The 15,010-nt window shown below is 33.2% G+C and overlaps 1 protein-coding gene across 1 annotated transcript in view; it reads left to right on the top strand.

The window, feature by feature from the left end:
* Window positions 1–15,010, top strand: part of STPG2 (sperm tail PG-rich repeat containing 2) — a 640,262-nt gene that overhangs the window by 556,506 nt on the left and 68,746 nt on the right. Inside the window, exon 13 of the mRNA XM_047091542.1 lies at window positions 5,446–5,594. Coding sequence (XP_046947498.1) covers window positions 5,446–5,594 — 149 coding nt within the window. The remainder of the gene's footprint in view (window positions 1–5,445; window positions 5,595–15,010) is intronic.

Genomic DNA, 15,010 nt, shown 5'->3' with positions numbered 1-15,010 from the left:
TTTTCCGCTGAATTTACCACCTGTTTTTGGGCTTGAGCCACATTGTTTTAAATATATAGATTTATATTATTTTATAATATCTGGTGCTATACCACCTCTCTAAATATTTTTTAGGTGGACCTTCAATTTTGGGGTCCAGAAACCTTTGGGGAAAGGTATAGAAAGAACTAGTGGGGTGAATAGCCATGGGAAGAGTTTCAGTTATTTCGTCTGCTATAGATAAAGCTTGATACCTCTACTCTACTTCTACTTCCCAAATGCAGGCATAGTGGAATCTTGGCTTTTGTCTGACTTCTAAAGTCAGAAATAAAATTGGCCATGCTCATTTCTAAGTTTGTTCTATGTACTGTGCCAGGATTGAAACTTGGGGCCTTTCAAAACTACTGATTCCAGTATTTCATTCCCAATGATACCATACTACTTCCTCATTTCTAGATCAAGAATGACAAAATGCTGGAAGTCAGTATTTTTTTCTTGGAACTTGGCTGAAGATGGGAGATAGGAGGCTTAAATCAGCAGCCCTCTAAAGCCCCATTCAGTCCATTCCTATCACTATGATATCTATCAGTAATTCTTTCATCAGATAAATGTCCTATCCCTGTTTTTCAACACTAACACATGATTTTCTGTAATCGTATATTTCCTTAGTCATTTCCATGAGAATATGAGTAAGAGGAACATTTGAAGCCACTTATAGAGAAAAACAAACAAAAAGATATCAGATGGAATTTCCCTCAATTACATTTTATATAATTTATAAATTTATATGCATCTGGATTTATCTTTTAATCCTTTTCAACTATTACAATAGAAGATCACTCCTTTTTTCCTTCTAATACCAATACCTCCATGTATCTTTTTTTTTTAATATGAAATTTATTGTCAAATTGGTTTCCATACAACACCCAGTGCTCATTCCAGCAGGTGCCTTCCTCAGTACCCATTACCCACCCTCCCCTCCCTCCCACCCCCCCATCAACCCTCAGTTTATTCTCAGTTTTTAAGAGTCTGTTATGATTTGGCTCCCTCCCTCTCTAACTTTTTTTTTCCTCTACGTATCTTAAGCTATGGATTTTATTGCTGCTGTATTTTCTGGAACATTTCACCGTCCGTTATCCCCTCTCACTCTCAATTATGGGATGATTTCCATTGTCTCTTAAATACTTTCAAATCTCTTCTGCTATATATATATATATATATATATATATATATATATATATATACATATATATATGTATATACCAATATTTCCAGAACCTTCATTTACCTTTAGCTATTTCTTTCTCTTTTCTATTTTTGAAGCTATCTCTTAAAAAAAAATTTCTCCTTAATGCTGTACTTCCTTCCCTCATCTCAATTTCCTCCAATCTAGCTTATAACCACTTTAGTTTACCTCAACTAAGTTAATCAATGTGCTTCTTTTCTCTCAATATGAAGAACATTTGTCAGTTTTATTTAAAACATTTTTAGTGTTTATTTTTGAGAGAGAGAGAGAGAGAGCGTGAGCGGGGAGGGGCAGAGAGAGCAGGAGACATAGAATCCGAAATAGGCTCCAGGCTCTGAGCTACCAACACAGAGCCCAACACGGGGCTCAAACTCACAAATTGTGAGATCATGACCTGAGCTGAAGTTGGACGCCCAACCGACTGTATCCAGGCGCCCCTGTCAGTCTACTTATTATTAGACTTCTCAGCAGGGTTGAAATCTCAGTACATTCTCTTGTGCACTCTTCTCTTGGCTTCCCTGACTGATAACTACTCCAATCTCTCCACCTGCTCCATTTCTCTATCTTTTATAGGCTCCTTCCCCATACATGGCAATGAATTTTAGAGTTCTTAGTGGCTTGACCCTGGATCCTTCTCTTGTGCCATAATCTCTCAATAGTCTATTTGTACAAAACCTTGTCATTTTCATCTATAACCCATTCTTCTCTGAGGAGCAGGTTTGTAGAGTCTTCCCTGCTTCTGGAAGGTAATTTAATCTGAAAGCCTCTTGCTGAGTAATTCTTATTTAAAAAAACAAACAAAAATAAATAATTCCCATTGGAATTAGTAATACAAAATCATTTCAATAATTAGATAAGTATACATATGATACTCAGTATCTGTACAATAAAAACATTAATGCAAAATATATTAATGAATAACTTTTCCAAAAAACAAATCTGAAAATCATCTCTCATCCTCTTTTTAGGAGGCTTCAATGGTCTCTCATCACTTTTAGCACAAAGACTAAAATTCTTAACATGGCCTACTTACCTCTACATCATCACCTTACATGATGCCTCCCTTCCTCTATGCCACTCAAGGCCCATTAGTCTTCTTTCAGTGTCTAGAATGTGCAATAGGTCTTTGCTTATGTTGGTCTCTGAACCTGGACTACCTCACTCCATCTTCCTCTTCATCGTAGCCTAACTAGGGTCTGTCCTTCCTTCAGATTTCCATTCCATCACTCCCTTAATGAAGCCTCTGATTGCCTTTACTTAGTCAGGTCTTCCTATTTCTTTCTGGGTAGCTTTCCTTGAGAGTTCTTATCACTGTTTGATTTTACATTTATATATTCGATCATTCGATTATTGGCAGTAGATTTCACAAGGCCTGGAATTTTGTCTTGTTTGTTGGCAGTTTTATCATTAGACCCTAGTACAGTGCCTGGCATGTTGTAGCCACTTGATATTCACTTGTGGAATGAATGAAAGGAGGAATAAGTGGAATTTCCCCAGTTTTCCTTTTTTAAATTATGAAACATTTGGATTATGACTGTAATTCTGTGAATGTTGATGTTATTCTTTTGTATTATTTTCTAAAATATTTATATTTTTTTTAATTTACTAGTTATTTTAAAATGCTCTTTTAAAATTTTGGAATGATTGACATTTTTTTTTCTTTTTCTTAAAGTGTATTTATTTTTTTTTTATTTTTTTTTTTATTTTTTTTTTTTATGAAGTTTATTGACAAATTGGTTTCCATACAACACCCAGTGCTCATCCCAAAAGGTGCCCACACTCAGGTATCACCTCACGCCAGTCAGAGTGGCCAAAATGAACAAATCAGGAGACTATAGATGCTGGAGGGGATGTGGAGAAACGGGAACCCTCTTGCACTGTTGGTGGGAATGCAAATTGGTGCAGCCACTCTGGAAAGCAGTGTGGAGGTTCCTCAGAAAATTAAAAATAGACCTACCCTATGACCCAGCAATAGCACTGCTAGGAATCTACCCAAGGGATACAGGAGTACTGATGCATAGGGGCACTTGTACCCCAATGTTCATAGCAGCACTCTCAACAATAGCCAAATTATGGAAAGAGCCTAAATGTCCATCAACTGATGAATGGATAAAGAAATTGTGGTTTATATACACAATGATTAACATTTAAACTCAGCTTTATTTAGGGGTGCCTGGGTGGCTCAGTCGGTTGAGCGTCCAACTTCGGCTCAGGTCATGATCTCGCGGTTCGTGAGTTCAAGCCCCGCATCGGGCTCTGTGCTGACAGCTCAGAGCCTGCAGCCTGTTTCCGATTCTGTGTCTCCCTCTCTCTCTCTCTGACCTTCCCCTGCTCATGCCCTGTCTCTCTCTGTCTCAAAAATAAATAAACGTTTTAAAAAGTATTTAAATTAAAAAAATTAAAAAAATAAACTCAGCTTTATTTAGTTCTAATTTTATTACATTTTTCCTGAAATGTATTTATTGTTTTATGTTATAAATAAATACTAGCACTTTTCCCTTATGTTATTATTCAAATTAATGTTATTTTCCGTATGCTGCTTTATATTTATTGGAAATGTATAAATATATTTCTGTTTACCAATGCATTTAAAAGAGGATATCTATGAAAAATTTATATTTTCTGACAACAAGGTGTGGGGATTGCCAGACTCTGTTCTCTGTTTTCTGATCATGAAAATGATCTTCCTTTTAATTTTGTCCTGCTGGAATAATATATCCCAGTGAATTTTCAGTGTTTTTTCAGACCAGTACTAGACTGAGTGCTAATTTCACAATTCTTTAGCTATAAGAATGAAAATTTATTTTTATGTAACTTGCTTTAAATATTTACTTTTGGGGAGACACTATACAAGATAATGATAATAATAATACTTGAAACATACATGATGTTTTAGTATGGCAGGCTTGACACATTTAAACCATATTAACTAATTTAATTCTCAAAACAATACTCCAAAATAGTTACTATTTTATCATCTTTGTTTTTTAAATGTGCAAAACAAAGCACAGGGAGAATGGTTAAGTTACTTAAGGACACACAGAAAGCAGATAGCAAGGATAGGGTTACAACCAAAAGCCCATGCTTTTAACCACTAAGTGTATTGCTTCTCTAGAACAAAGATTACTTTACATACTTTAATTCAGTTAATATACCCAGAAAGTAGGTATTGGGTAGATGACATTAACTCCATTTGAAAATGAGGAAACTGAAGTTCAGAGAAGGGGAATAACCTTCCAAAGGTCACAGACATTTGAAGTGTCCAAGTTCAAAAATGCACTGAGTTCTATTAATTATCCTTCTACATGAAGCTGACTCTAAACTTGTAACTCTCATCCTATCACATGCAGACAATGAAAATTATAAATCTGAGAATGCAGTATTCTCAACAATTCGTACTTAACTACTCATCTCAATTCCCAATTTCTTTATGTATCCTTTTGTACTGTGTTCTTGGAGAGAGGGGCATGAGAACAAACAAAAGTTAAGTGTCAATAGCACTATGTTAGGACTGGTACCTACTTTATAGGAAGCACCTCAATGAATATGAGTTGAATGAATATTCTATAATTTTGTTTTTAGTGATCTTTTTGCAAGTGATTTAGTAGACACCCCTTACAACAAATGAAAATCAGACACTATTTCTTGATTTTTTTTTTTGATTTTTAGATTTTTGCCTTCTCAATGTTTTCATTGGTAAGTGAATGGTGAATGTAAATGGACTTTATCCCATTACTGCATGTTCATAGTACCAAATATAATTTTGGGCAGGTTATATATATTTAATCACTATTTGTTGAAATGATAAATGTTAAGAGAAGGAACATCTGAAAAGTCAATATCTACCTTCATTGGTAGCAAAATTTATTTTGGGAATAAAGATTATTTGATATTAATATATACAAAAAGCTATATATTTATTTTAAAAACATGTTCAAAGTTTCACAAAAGATATTTGTCTCTCTCAAATATGTATACCCTTTGGCAAAACTATTAAATATGCTTTAGTTAACCTGATGACTGGTAATTATTTTTTACTTTAAGGCACATTTATAGATATTAACCTTAGGAATCTAAATGTGTATGATATTAATGAGTGGTATTGATAAATTATAAGTTATTTACATTAATGAGTTCCTTATAGAGTTATAAAAATAATTTTTCAAAGTTTATAAATGATATAATTAAAATACGCTATTCTTTTGTTTGAATATCTGTAGCTCAGTCCATTTTTAAGACATTCTGTTCTGAAGAGGACATTCAATGTCACTCTACCAAATCCTTCCCTGATCAAGAGAGAAAACACTTTTACTACAGGACAAAAAGCCAAACAAAAACGCTCAGGAAGCAAAGTAAAATCTTCTAAATGGTAAGTGTGCTGGTTCTCACTGAATCATAGGGTTGCCACATTTTTACAATCCATAAGTTAACTGTCATATGGAATCTCTGAGACAAATATTTTTTTTTTATCTTCAAAGCAATGCATTTGTATCCCTGTTCTAGAGATTGGTTATGTTTATAACTACAGAGAATAATTAACATATTTAGTAGGGGCCACTCTGTATGCTGCTAGAAGTAAATGTTGACTGGTCAAAAATAGAAATTATATTTTCCTTTTTAGAAGTCTACTCTTCATTTGTCTTTAATGCTAAGGTAGAAGAGTTACCTTAATAAGGTGAAGTTGACAGCCTTTGTTAAATTAACCTATCTTTTAAAACAAAGGAATCTAAAAAATAATGCCATGTTCTACTCACTTATTGTGAGATCACAGCTCGGTGAAACATTTTGGCTTTTTCAAACAAATAGTATAATCAAGCAAGCTTGGACTAAGAATATTCTTATGTAAATAGTTAATAGATATGGGTTAAACACAGAGTGTATGGTAATGACCAACAGTGGTTTAGACTTTTCAGTGTTTGCATGTGTGTGTGTGCGTGTGTGTGTGTAAAGTAGGCCTGGGCTTGAATAATTTGATGTTATTATATTCCAGACAAAGACTGCTTTTTATTTCAGTATCCACACCACAAAATGCCATTGTATTTCAGGAATGTACTGAGATTATATTAATTTCTAAGGAATTATAAACAAAAAAGTACTTATTAAAATAATAAAGTGTAGAGTTTAATATCTGATATATTGTTAGACTACTTGTTGGAGCAGTAGATCAAATTTATCTAGATGCCATCAGAGTCTATTCTTTCAGCCTAGACTTCTGCCGTGCATAATGTTAGCCACTAGTCACATGTGACTACTGAGCATTTATAATATGGCTGTTTCAAATTGATATATGCTTTAAGTCTAAAAGGCACACCAGATTTTGAAGACTTAGTTTGACAAAAAAAAAAGGGTATAAAATATCTGATTAATAATATTTTTTAAAATGTAATACATTTAATACAGGTATTTCAGGTATACTGGGTTAAATAAAATATACCATTATGATTATTTTCATCTGTTTATTTTTACATTTTAATATGGTCATAGGCTCATATTATATTTCTATTGGACAGTGCTAGTCTAGGATATCCATATTTTGGAGTAGTGATTTCGTCAGCAAATATATTGGAAAACAATGTCTACAATAATGTTTTATTTTCAATTCCATTTCACACATTATACTTTCACTTCTATTACACATTTTGTTATGACAGGGAGCAATAGCCCATTAACTACTCATTGTCATCATTAGTTATTAATACTTCTTTAAATTAGTACTTCTTTAAAATGCAAAGATATGAAAGCTATTTCATGTCATTTGAAACTATTGCCTTGACTTTTGTGCCACAATGTCATAATTTTCAATTCTAGATCTAGTTTTTTGAGCCCATAAGAGGTTGTTATTGTCATTTCTCAGATCATATTTATTTAGATTTACCCATATACTTATCTGTTCCATTGCTCTTTCTTCCTTCTTGCATTTCTGTGCTCCTTTTTGGGATCATTATTCTTTCTAATGAATTTCTTTTCATATGTGTGTTCATGCACGTTTACTGTTGATGAGTTCTCTCCTTTTTTGTTTGTTTGGAAACATTTTTATTTCATCCTCATTTTTGGAGAATACTTTTACTGGCTGAAGAATTAGAGGTTCACACATACATTCTTTTGGCACTTTAAAAATGTCATTGCATTGTATAAGGCCTTCTATGGTTTCTGATGAAATGTTTTCCCTTTGAAAATAATGTGCCTTTTATTTATCTGGCTGCTTTTTCAAATTTTCCTTATGCATTTTAAAAGATTATTTCTAATGTCCCTAGGTTTTCCTGCCCCCACCTCGTTTCTATAGAACCTAAGAAAGACAAAAATCTCAGCTTAGATTTCTTTAAAAAATTTATTTTAATGTTTTTATTTTATTTTTGAGAGAGAGACAGAGTGTGAGCAAGGGAGGGGCAGAGAGAAAGGGATACACCGAATCTGAAACAGGCTCCAGGTTCTGAGTTGTCAGCACAGAGCCCAACATGGGGCTTGAACTCACAGAGTGCGAGATCATGACCTGAGCCGAAGTCGGACGCCCAACCGACTGAGCCGCCCAGGCGCCCCTCAGTTTAGATCTCTATCCAGTTTGTGGTTGTCTTCTGTGCTGCCTAAAAACTAAATTCCTCCAAGGGAATGTGAGGGAATGTCCTCCAATGCTATTCCCTGCTCACCCTTCTCACCAGGTTTCTGAGCCTTACAAGACCTGAGGTTGTCTGTGTAGCTCTCCATTCTCTTATATAAAGAAACAGAAGTAAATTCTCTAATTTTTCTAAGAGACTTGTTCTGAGAACAAGTTACTCTGCCATATCTGAAAACTCTTCCTTTACTATAGTTTGCCTTCTGTCCCTTTTACCTCTAAAACAATTCCAGAAATCCTATATCTTTTATGAATATTTATAACTGAAAAGATATATTAGATATCATATATCGACACATTTATTCAATATCCTACTAAAAAGTTCATATTATTTTTTAAGGAAATGTATTTCCCTATTAAACTTACTTGCAAATCTATTTCTTTGAAGATTATTATTGTGATATTACAAACTATTTATATTTACATGGTGTCACACAAAAATAAGTACTTCAAAAATATTTTAGTATCCCAGATATGCCCACCCACATCCCAAACCTTTTATGACGTAAACCTCCAGAAGATAAAATCAGACCAGCTCCTTGTTCAACATTACCATTACAGAGAAACAAAAGACAGTCTATCTTTTCTGTTTATATACGCCTATCATTCCCACCAGACAACCTCAAAACATGACATTATATTTCCATTCAGAATTATTCTGCATTTCAATCAGTATAGTGTCATTTGGAGGCTCCCTTCTTTAATTAACTTTCAGGAAAAAACAGTTTTATTTCACAATTATAGAGAAACTTAATGCTTGGCTGAACTAGTACACTAACACTAAAGAGAAATGAGTGAGTTACCATATGCAAAGAGCTTCTATCAGCTCCACTCAGGTTTGGATGAAGGGGAACAAGCTAGATAACAGAAGTGTGTTAGATGATTGAAAGTGGGGAAAGAATTGCCATCTGAATGTTAAATAGCAGGAGTGATGTCACCAGAACAAAGTTCTGAACTTCACAGGTTTACCCTAGATCAACCAAGCCACATTCTGTTCACTGTTCTTGGTCATCATGGAAATGAACATAAAATATTTTTGTTGCGTGGAGGCTCATGTATGTAAGACTTAGTGAAAGAATTGATATTTCTTCTGAGATGAAATCTGGTATAGTCTCTTCTGTATTACAAGTACATTTTGTAATCGTTTAATTATAAAATATCTTAATCCAAGAATATTAATCAATGAAAAAATTAGTGTATTAAATTATATTTTGAAATTTTGAATGGCTTATTTGGTTGCCATTTCTTTCCTGTTTTCTCAGTTGTGTTAAATTCACTATTAATATAACGTAATATCCAAACAACTGCAGGTATAATATATATCGAATATACACTTTAACTACTTAAACTCTCCTGCAGAGTCATTAGGACAATCTAAAAGCTAGGACTACCACATACTATGAACTACTTGATATAAATGATACTTAGTCAATCTGGTTATAAAAAAAAGTATTTTGTGAATTTTTTTATCATTTTTATTTGAGGTAATGAACTAGAGGAGCAATCTGAAAGAATATTTTGGCTTCAGTTGAGAAGTACAATAGAGACACCACTTACTGAAACAGCTTTTCTTTCCCCACAGATATATTCTAAAGGTATTATCTATTAATATAAAGGTAAGCTGACAGTTCTCTCACAAAGAAGTAATTCCATTTTGATGATGCCCTCCATCAGCTACTCAAAGGAACATAATTGCTCTTCTAACCTCAAGAGATAGAAAAATCTGTTCTTGCAAGACATTTAATTCTCTATTTTTTTTCTCAAAATTTTCATATTACAATAGTGGTATATATATTCACTGCATTCTTTCTCAATATATATTACTAGTGCTTCCGTATAAAATACAATGCTGTATTTTATAAAGACATCTGAAAACCCTTTCTTTTTAACTTTAGAATCTCATTCTCTAACCAGAGAATGCAATTATTTTCCAGATACTAGGTGTGCTGAAAATAAGTACATGATGTTATTATGTGTGTGTTATCCACTTGACTTATTTTCTTACTCGTCAGTTCTCTGAAATTATAAAAGTGGAGAATAAAAATCACAAAAAAATGACTTACTTTGTGTATGCTTTAGTTGGTGTGAATTTCATGTACAGATAGGAGATCAAGAAAAATTGATTAAATTGTGGTGATACATTTACTTCTCTTTAACAGCCTACATATTTGGGGAAGATGGGTAAACTTAAATATTAAGTCCCAAAATTTGGGGGTTAGTGGGCTGCTTCTAACATGGTCTTGAAAAACAAGTGAGAGATAAGAATTAGATCAATGATTTTTAATTTGGGAGGGAGAGTAGCATAAGCTCCTTTGGAATTTTGATAAAAGCTATGGAAACATCTTTGATAAAAATAACCTAAATTTAACATAATTTCAAAGGATTCAAGCACGCTTGGACTCTTTCAACGCATTCTGGTTTAAGAAAACTTCATCTAAAATGTCTCCATTAATGTACTTAAGATCAATCTTTCCAGATTAGAACAATAAAACAGAAAAACAAAGATCAATGAATATTTGCTCTCCCATTGGACTGGATGAATTGAATTGAGAAAAGAGCACAGAAATGATGGTGGATGGAAACTCTGAGCTCATGTCCTAGCTATGTAACGCTAACTAAAGTACATAATCTTTGTTCTATGGCTGTAAAAGCAGTCGGTGTGTTGGGTCAGTAGTTTTCAAACATAGCCACTGCTTCACAATTGCCAAATGAGTTGGTAAAATACCATAACTTCCCAGTATCTAACAACTCCCCAGCTACTATAGTCTGTACTCTGGGATGAAGCCCTCCAACCTGTATTTCCCTCTAGGTGTTTATGTGGTGAAATTAAACCCTAGCTACATAATTCCCAAAGTCTTTGTCATCTCTATAGTATTTTTTTCACCAGTACCTTTTCATATGTCGTGCAAACCATGTAAACTATAGTTCTGGTCACAGTAGATCTTATTGATTCAGATAACCAAGAGCATTTGGAGTATATATTACATATTTTGCAACAACCTCACTTGTATTATTTTCAGATAATACTTCATGGAATTATTTTTGTTGTCTTCCTCTTAATTATTATTCCTCTGGAATATATTACATAATATGAAAATCTGTTCATGAAAGAAGAATACAAAGATGAGTATTTAGAATGCAGCAGAGTTCACCAATCACTACTCTTAAGATAATGCATTAATTATTCAGTAGAACAACTCTTATGTCCGTAATCCTAAAATTGTTTAAAAACTTTCTAGACCAGAACTATTTGGAAGAATGGAACTAGTTAGAAAAAACTTCCCCTACCACCAACTGATCGTTTCTAGTAATTTTATCCAATAACTCTCTTATTTGCTTTAGTTAGTTTTCATCTCTTTCACTTGAACCATCACTATCACTTACTATTAGTTTTCCTTGAGGTAACTGTCTCTTATTTGATAATTATAGAGCTCATTGTGAGGTTGTAATTTTTTGTTTAGAAGTATTTTTAAACCGTCTCTTGTTCTTAATGTTAGTATCCAATTTAACCTTTGCTTAATGTGTTAATGTTCAGGATAGTAAATGTTATTACAAAAGAGATTTCATGAGCAGGACAACCCATCGTGTGCACACTCTCAAGATGTGTGCTGTTACTGTTACACTGTCAGTTCTTCCAGATGTTGCCTAGGTTTTTCATTAACCATGGTAACATGGATGAATCCCTGCTCTAACTCACACTACGGCATGCTGCCTACAGTTCTCCATGTGAGGAGTATCTACATGGCAAACGGGATCTATGATTTGAATGATCTTCCCTTGTGACTTCTAATTGTATATCTGATTTTAAAGTTATTATTTGTTCTCTTGCTTTCTGGTATATTAATTAATACTATATAGTATATTTCTTCCAGTCAGCAGCTATTTAAAAAAAACTAGCACTGTATCTCATTTTTAACAGCTCTGCAAAATTATTATCTACCTCTTTATCTCCAAGGTTGCTGGAAATGTATTTTACATGCCCTATTTTTCATTATTTTAAATCAGGCCTTACCATGGTTATCCCTAAATTTGGAGGAAATGGATGAAACAGTTTTCATGAGATTTAATACTAAACACTTATAAATTAAAATTTTATCTATACAGATAAATTATACATTATATTTAACAGAGACTATTTAGAAATTATATATATAATATACATGTATATATATACTATTTAAACTATATATACTCTAAACTACAAATTTTAAAACTATAATTTACTTTTATAGTAAATATATATATATATATATACATATATATATTTACTTTAAAAGCTGAGTCTTACCTATAAAACTCAAGATAGCAAAGCTTTTATTTGTAATCTCACACTCATAACTACTGAACATAAATTTGTTTATGTAGGATTCCTAATATTACTTATACCTAGAATTCTAATAAATGTCAAGCACTAAGAAAATCTTGGAGTCTCATCTGCAGAATTATCTCGTGTGTGTGTGTGTGTGTGTGTGTGTGTAAAACTTATAGTAAGCTACTTATCCAAAAATTTTTAACTAATTCTTGAAAAGATGTGGAGTGTTTTCTCTATGCTTTTTTGAAAGTAAGGTACTTAACATAGAAGAAAGGATATAAAATTTTTGGAAATGGTTTTGAGCCTGTGATGTTCAAAGACAAAACTGAGTGATATTAACTAACACAATAAGGATTACAATTTTCTGAACAGTAAGATAGCACATAGAACAAGATGACATCAATCCATGAGATACCTTTTAATATTTCACAAGGCAGCTTCTATATGAGGCAACGGATAATTAAAAAACAAACCGACATCAGAAAAGAAAATTCAGAACCCTTGTCTTGGTCAGGGCCATTTCAGGACTATAAGTCTTCTCATTATACATCTACGTCTAAAATCATATTTTGCCACATTAAGTAAGAAATATTATATAATGATGACTAAGGTCTCAAGAAAGTTTCATTAAACTTCTACTTAACATGACAGTGAAGCACATAGCCAATTTAAGAAATGTGTCCATTAAAAATAATTAAAATTTGGGGGCACCTGGGTGACTCAGTTAGTTGAGTGTCCGACTCCTGCTTTCTGCTCAGGTCATGATCTCACGGTTTGTTGGATGGAGCCCTGCATTGGGCTCTGCACTGACAATGTGGAGCTTGCTTGAGATTTTCTCTCTCTCCTTCTCTGTCTCTGTCTCTCTCTCAAAATAAATAAATAAACATTTTAAAAATAATTAAAAATTTTCATTGATAGAATTTAAAGGGTTACTTCTAGCTCAGCTGTATAGATAATTCAGATATCCAGAATGATATATACTCTGAGGATTATGATTTTATCTTCACATGATGTAGATTTTGTTGATGAACTGCCTTCAGTTTGCCTTAGTGCCTCTACATATAATTTTCTCTACAGTCAAATAATAAAAGATCTAAAGTGGGATTTAAAATTATTCTTAGTAGATAACATCATAGGGGAGGCATAAATTCATTACTAAAGCTTATCTTCTCTTCCCATGGCTAAATATGTCTTAAATCTTGTTGCAAAATGATCTATAAAAAGAAAGACACTGCTCTAAAAATACAAATTGCCTCATTTTGAACTTCATCTTGTAAATTGCTTCAAAAGTGAATTGGGATCTATGTAATCTGTAGGATTATGTGGAACATTACACTTAAACCCACCTTCTTAGAGAGTGTTTCTTACTTATGTTAATTCTTATTCTTTTCTGAAACAATAGTGAGACAAGCAGGGCACGTGGCTGGCTTATTCTGTGGAGTGTGCAACTCTTGATCTCACGGTTGTGAGTTCAGGCCCCACGTTGGGTGTAGAGATTAATTAAAAACAAAATGTTTAAAAAATAAAAAAAAAAGTGAGACAAGCAATTTGAATACAGCATTAATCACTCTGGTTCTTATGTAAAAATGATAATGTATTGCAGGCTGTTTGCTAAGGGGTCACAGAACAAATTTTTAGGAAAGGAAACGGTACTTTCCCAAATCCTGTGTATAAAGCTCTTCATCCCCAATTAAAGTTATGAAATTAATTCCTAAGGATAACTTTCCATGTATGTCAAATAAATGTAAACTGCTGATCCTAGAAAGGAAGTTAGCTACCATTTGAAAATTTTGTGTAATACATCATTGTTTTATTCAGCAATAAAAATGCTTTACACTTTCTTTAACAATTGATAAGTCCTATTCTATTATATTCTCAATGCAGTTAGTGGTATAAATTCATATAATTACAAGATTCAAGGACTTTTCATAACTTCCAGCTCACAGAGTACAAACCCAATTCTGCAATGAAGAAATGTGTATAAAATGGAAGAACACTAGTATAACATTTTCCTTAAATTGCAGAAAGTAGACTTAAATGTCTTTGTATTCTTAATGTTTTGATCTTCTTATAAATACGATAGAAACTCTTCAAAGTCTTCAACTTATATATCTTCATATCATCCAAAATGCATAGGAAAATATTTTTTTTTTTCTTTAGAGAAAGAGAGAGAAGAAGGGGGAGGGTCAGAATGAGAGGGAGAGAGAGAGAATCTTAAGCAGGCTCCACATGCAGTCTAGAGCCTGGGCTCAAAGCTCAATCTCAGGGCTGTGAGATCAAGACCTGAGCTGACATCAAGAGTTAGACACTGAACCGTTGAGCCACCTAGGCACCCCCGTAGCAAAATATTTTGCATGTAATAGTCAAATAGTCAGTACATGTTAATTCTGCCTATCCCAGATTGGCAATAAAATAAAAGATGCAGCGAAACAAAGTAAGGTGTTTTTTCTTCTCCTTTTGTTTAGGCTACATATTACTGCAATGTTGTCAAAAATATTAGGCCACCTTCATTGTTCATATTTTACTAGGACTTGTTGTAACTTGTACAGATAAAAAGAATCTTCCATATGTGTATGGTTGAATTATGTTCTTCAAAAAGATGTTGAAGTCCTCATTCCCAGTACCTGTGAATGTGACTTTATTTGGAAATGGAACACCTATAGATGATCAAGTTAAAACAGATTATTTGGGTGTGCCCTAATCCAATATGACTCCATACCTGTAAAAGGGAGAAAATTTCTCTCATTATGGATGCACACAGAGAGAACTCCATGTGTAGATTACCTCTTTAAACTATCTCAAACTTCAAGCCTCCAGGACTCAGTATTCTATTGTTTAAGCCAGTCAGTTTGTAGTACTTTGT

Source organism: Lynx rufus, unplaced genomic scaffold (assembly GCF_022079265.1).
Source record: "Lynx rufus isolate CCGP_SWC_20201006 ecotype Redwood Valley unplaced genomic scaffold, mLynRuf1.p SCAF_3, whole genome shotgun sequence".
Lineage (NCBI taxonomy): Eukaryota > Metazoa > Chordata > Mammalia > Carnivora > Felidae > Lynx > Lynx rufus.
The sequence above is the reverse complement of the archived record's forward strand: the minus strand, read 5'-3'. Positions and strand labels throughout refer to the sequence as shown.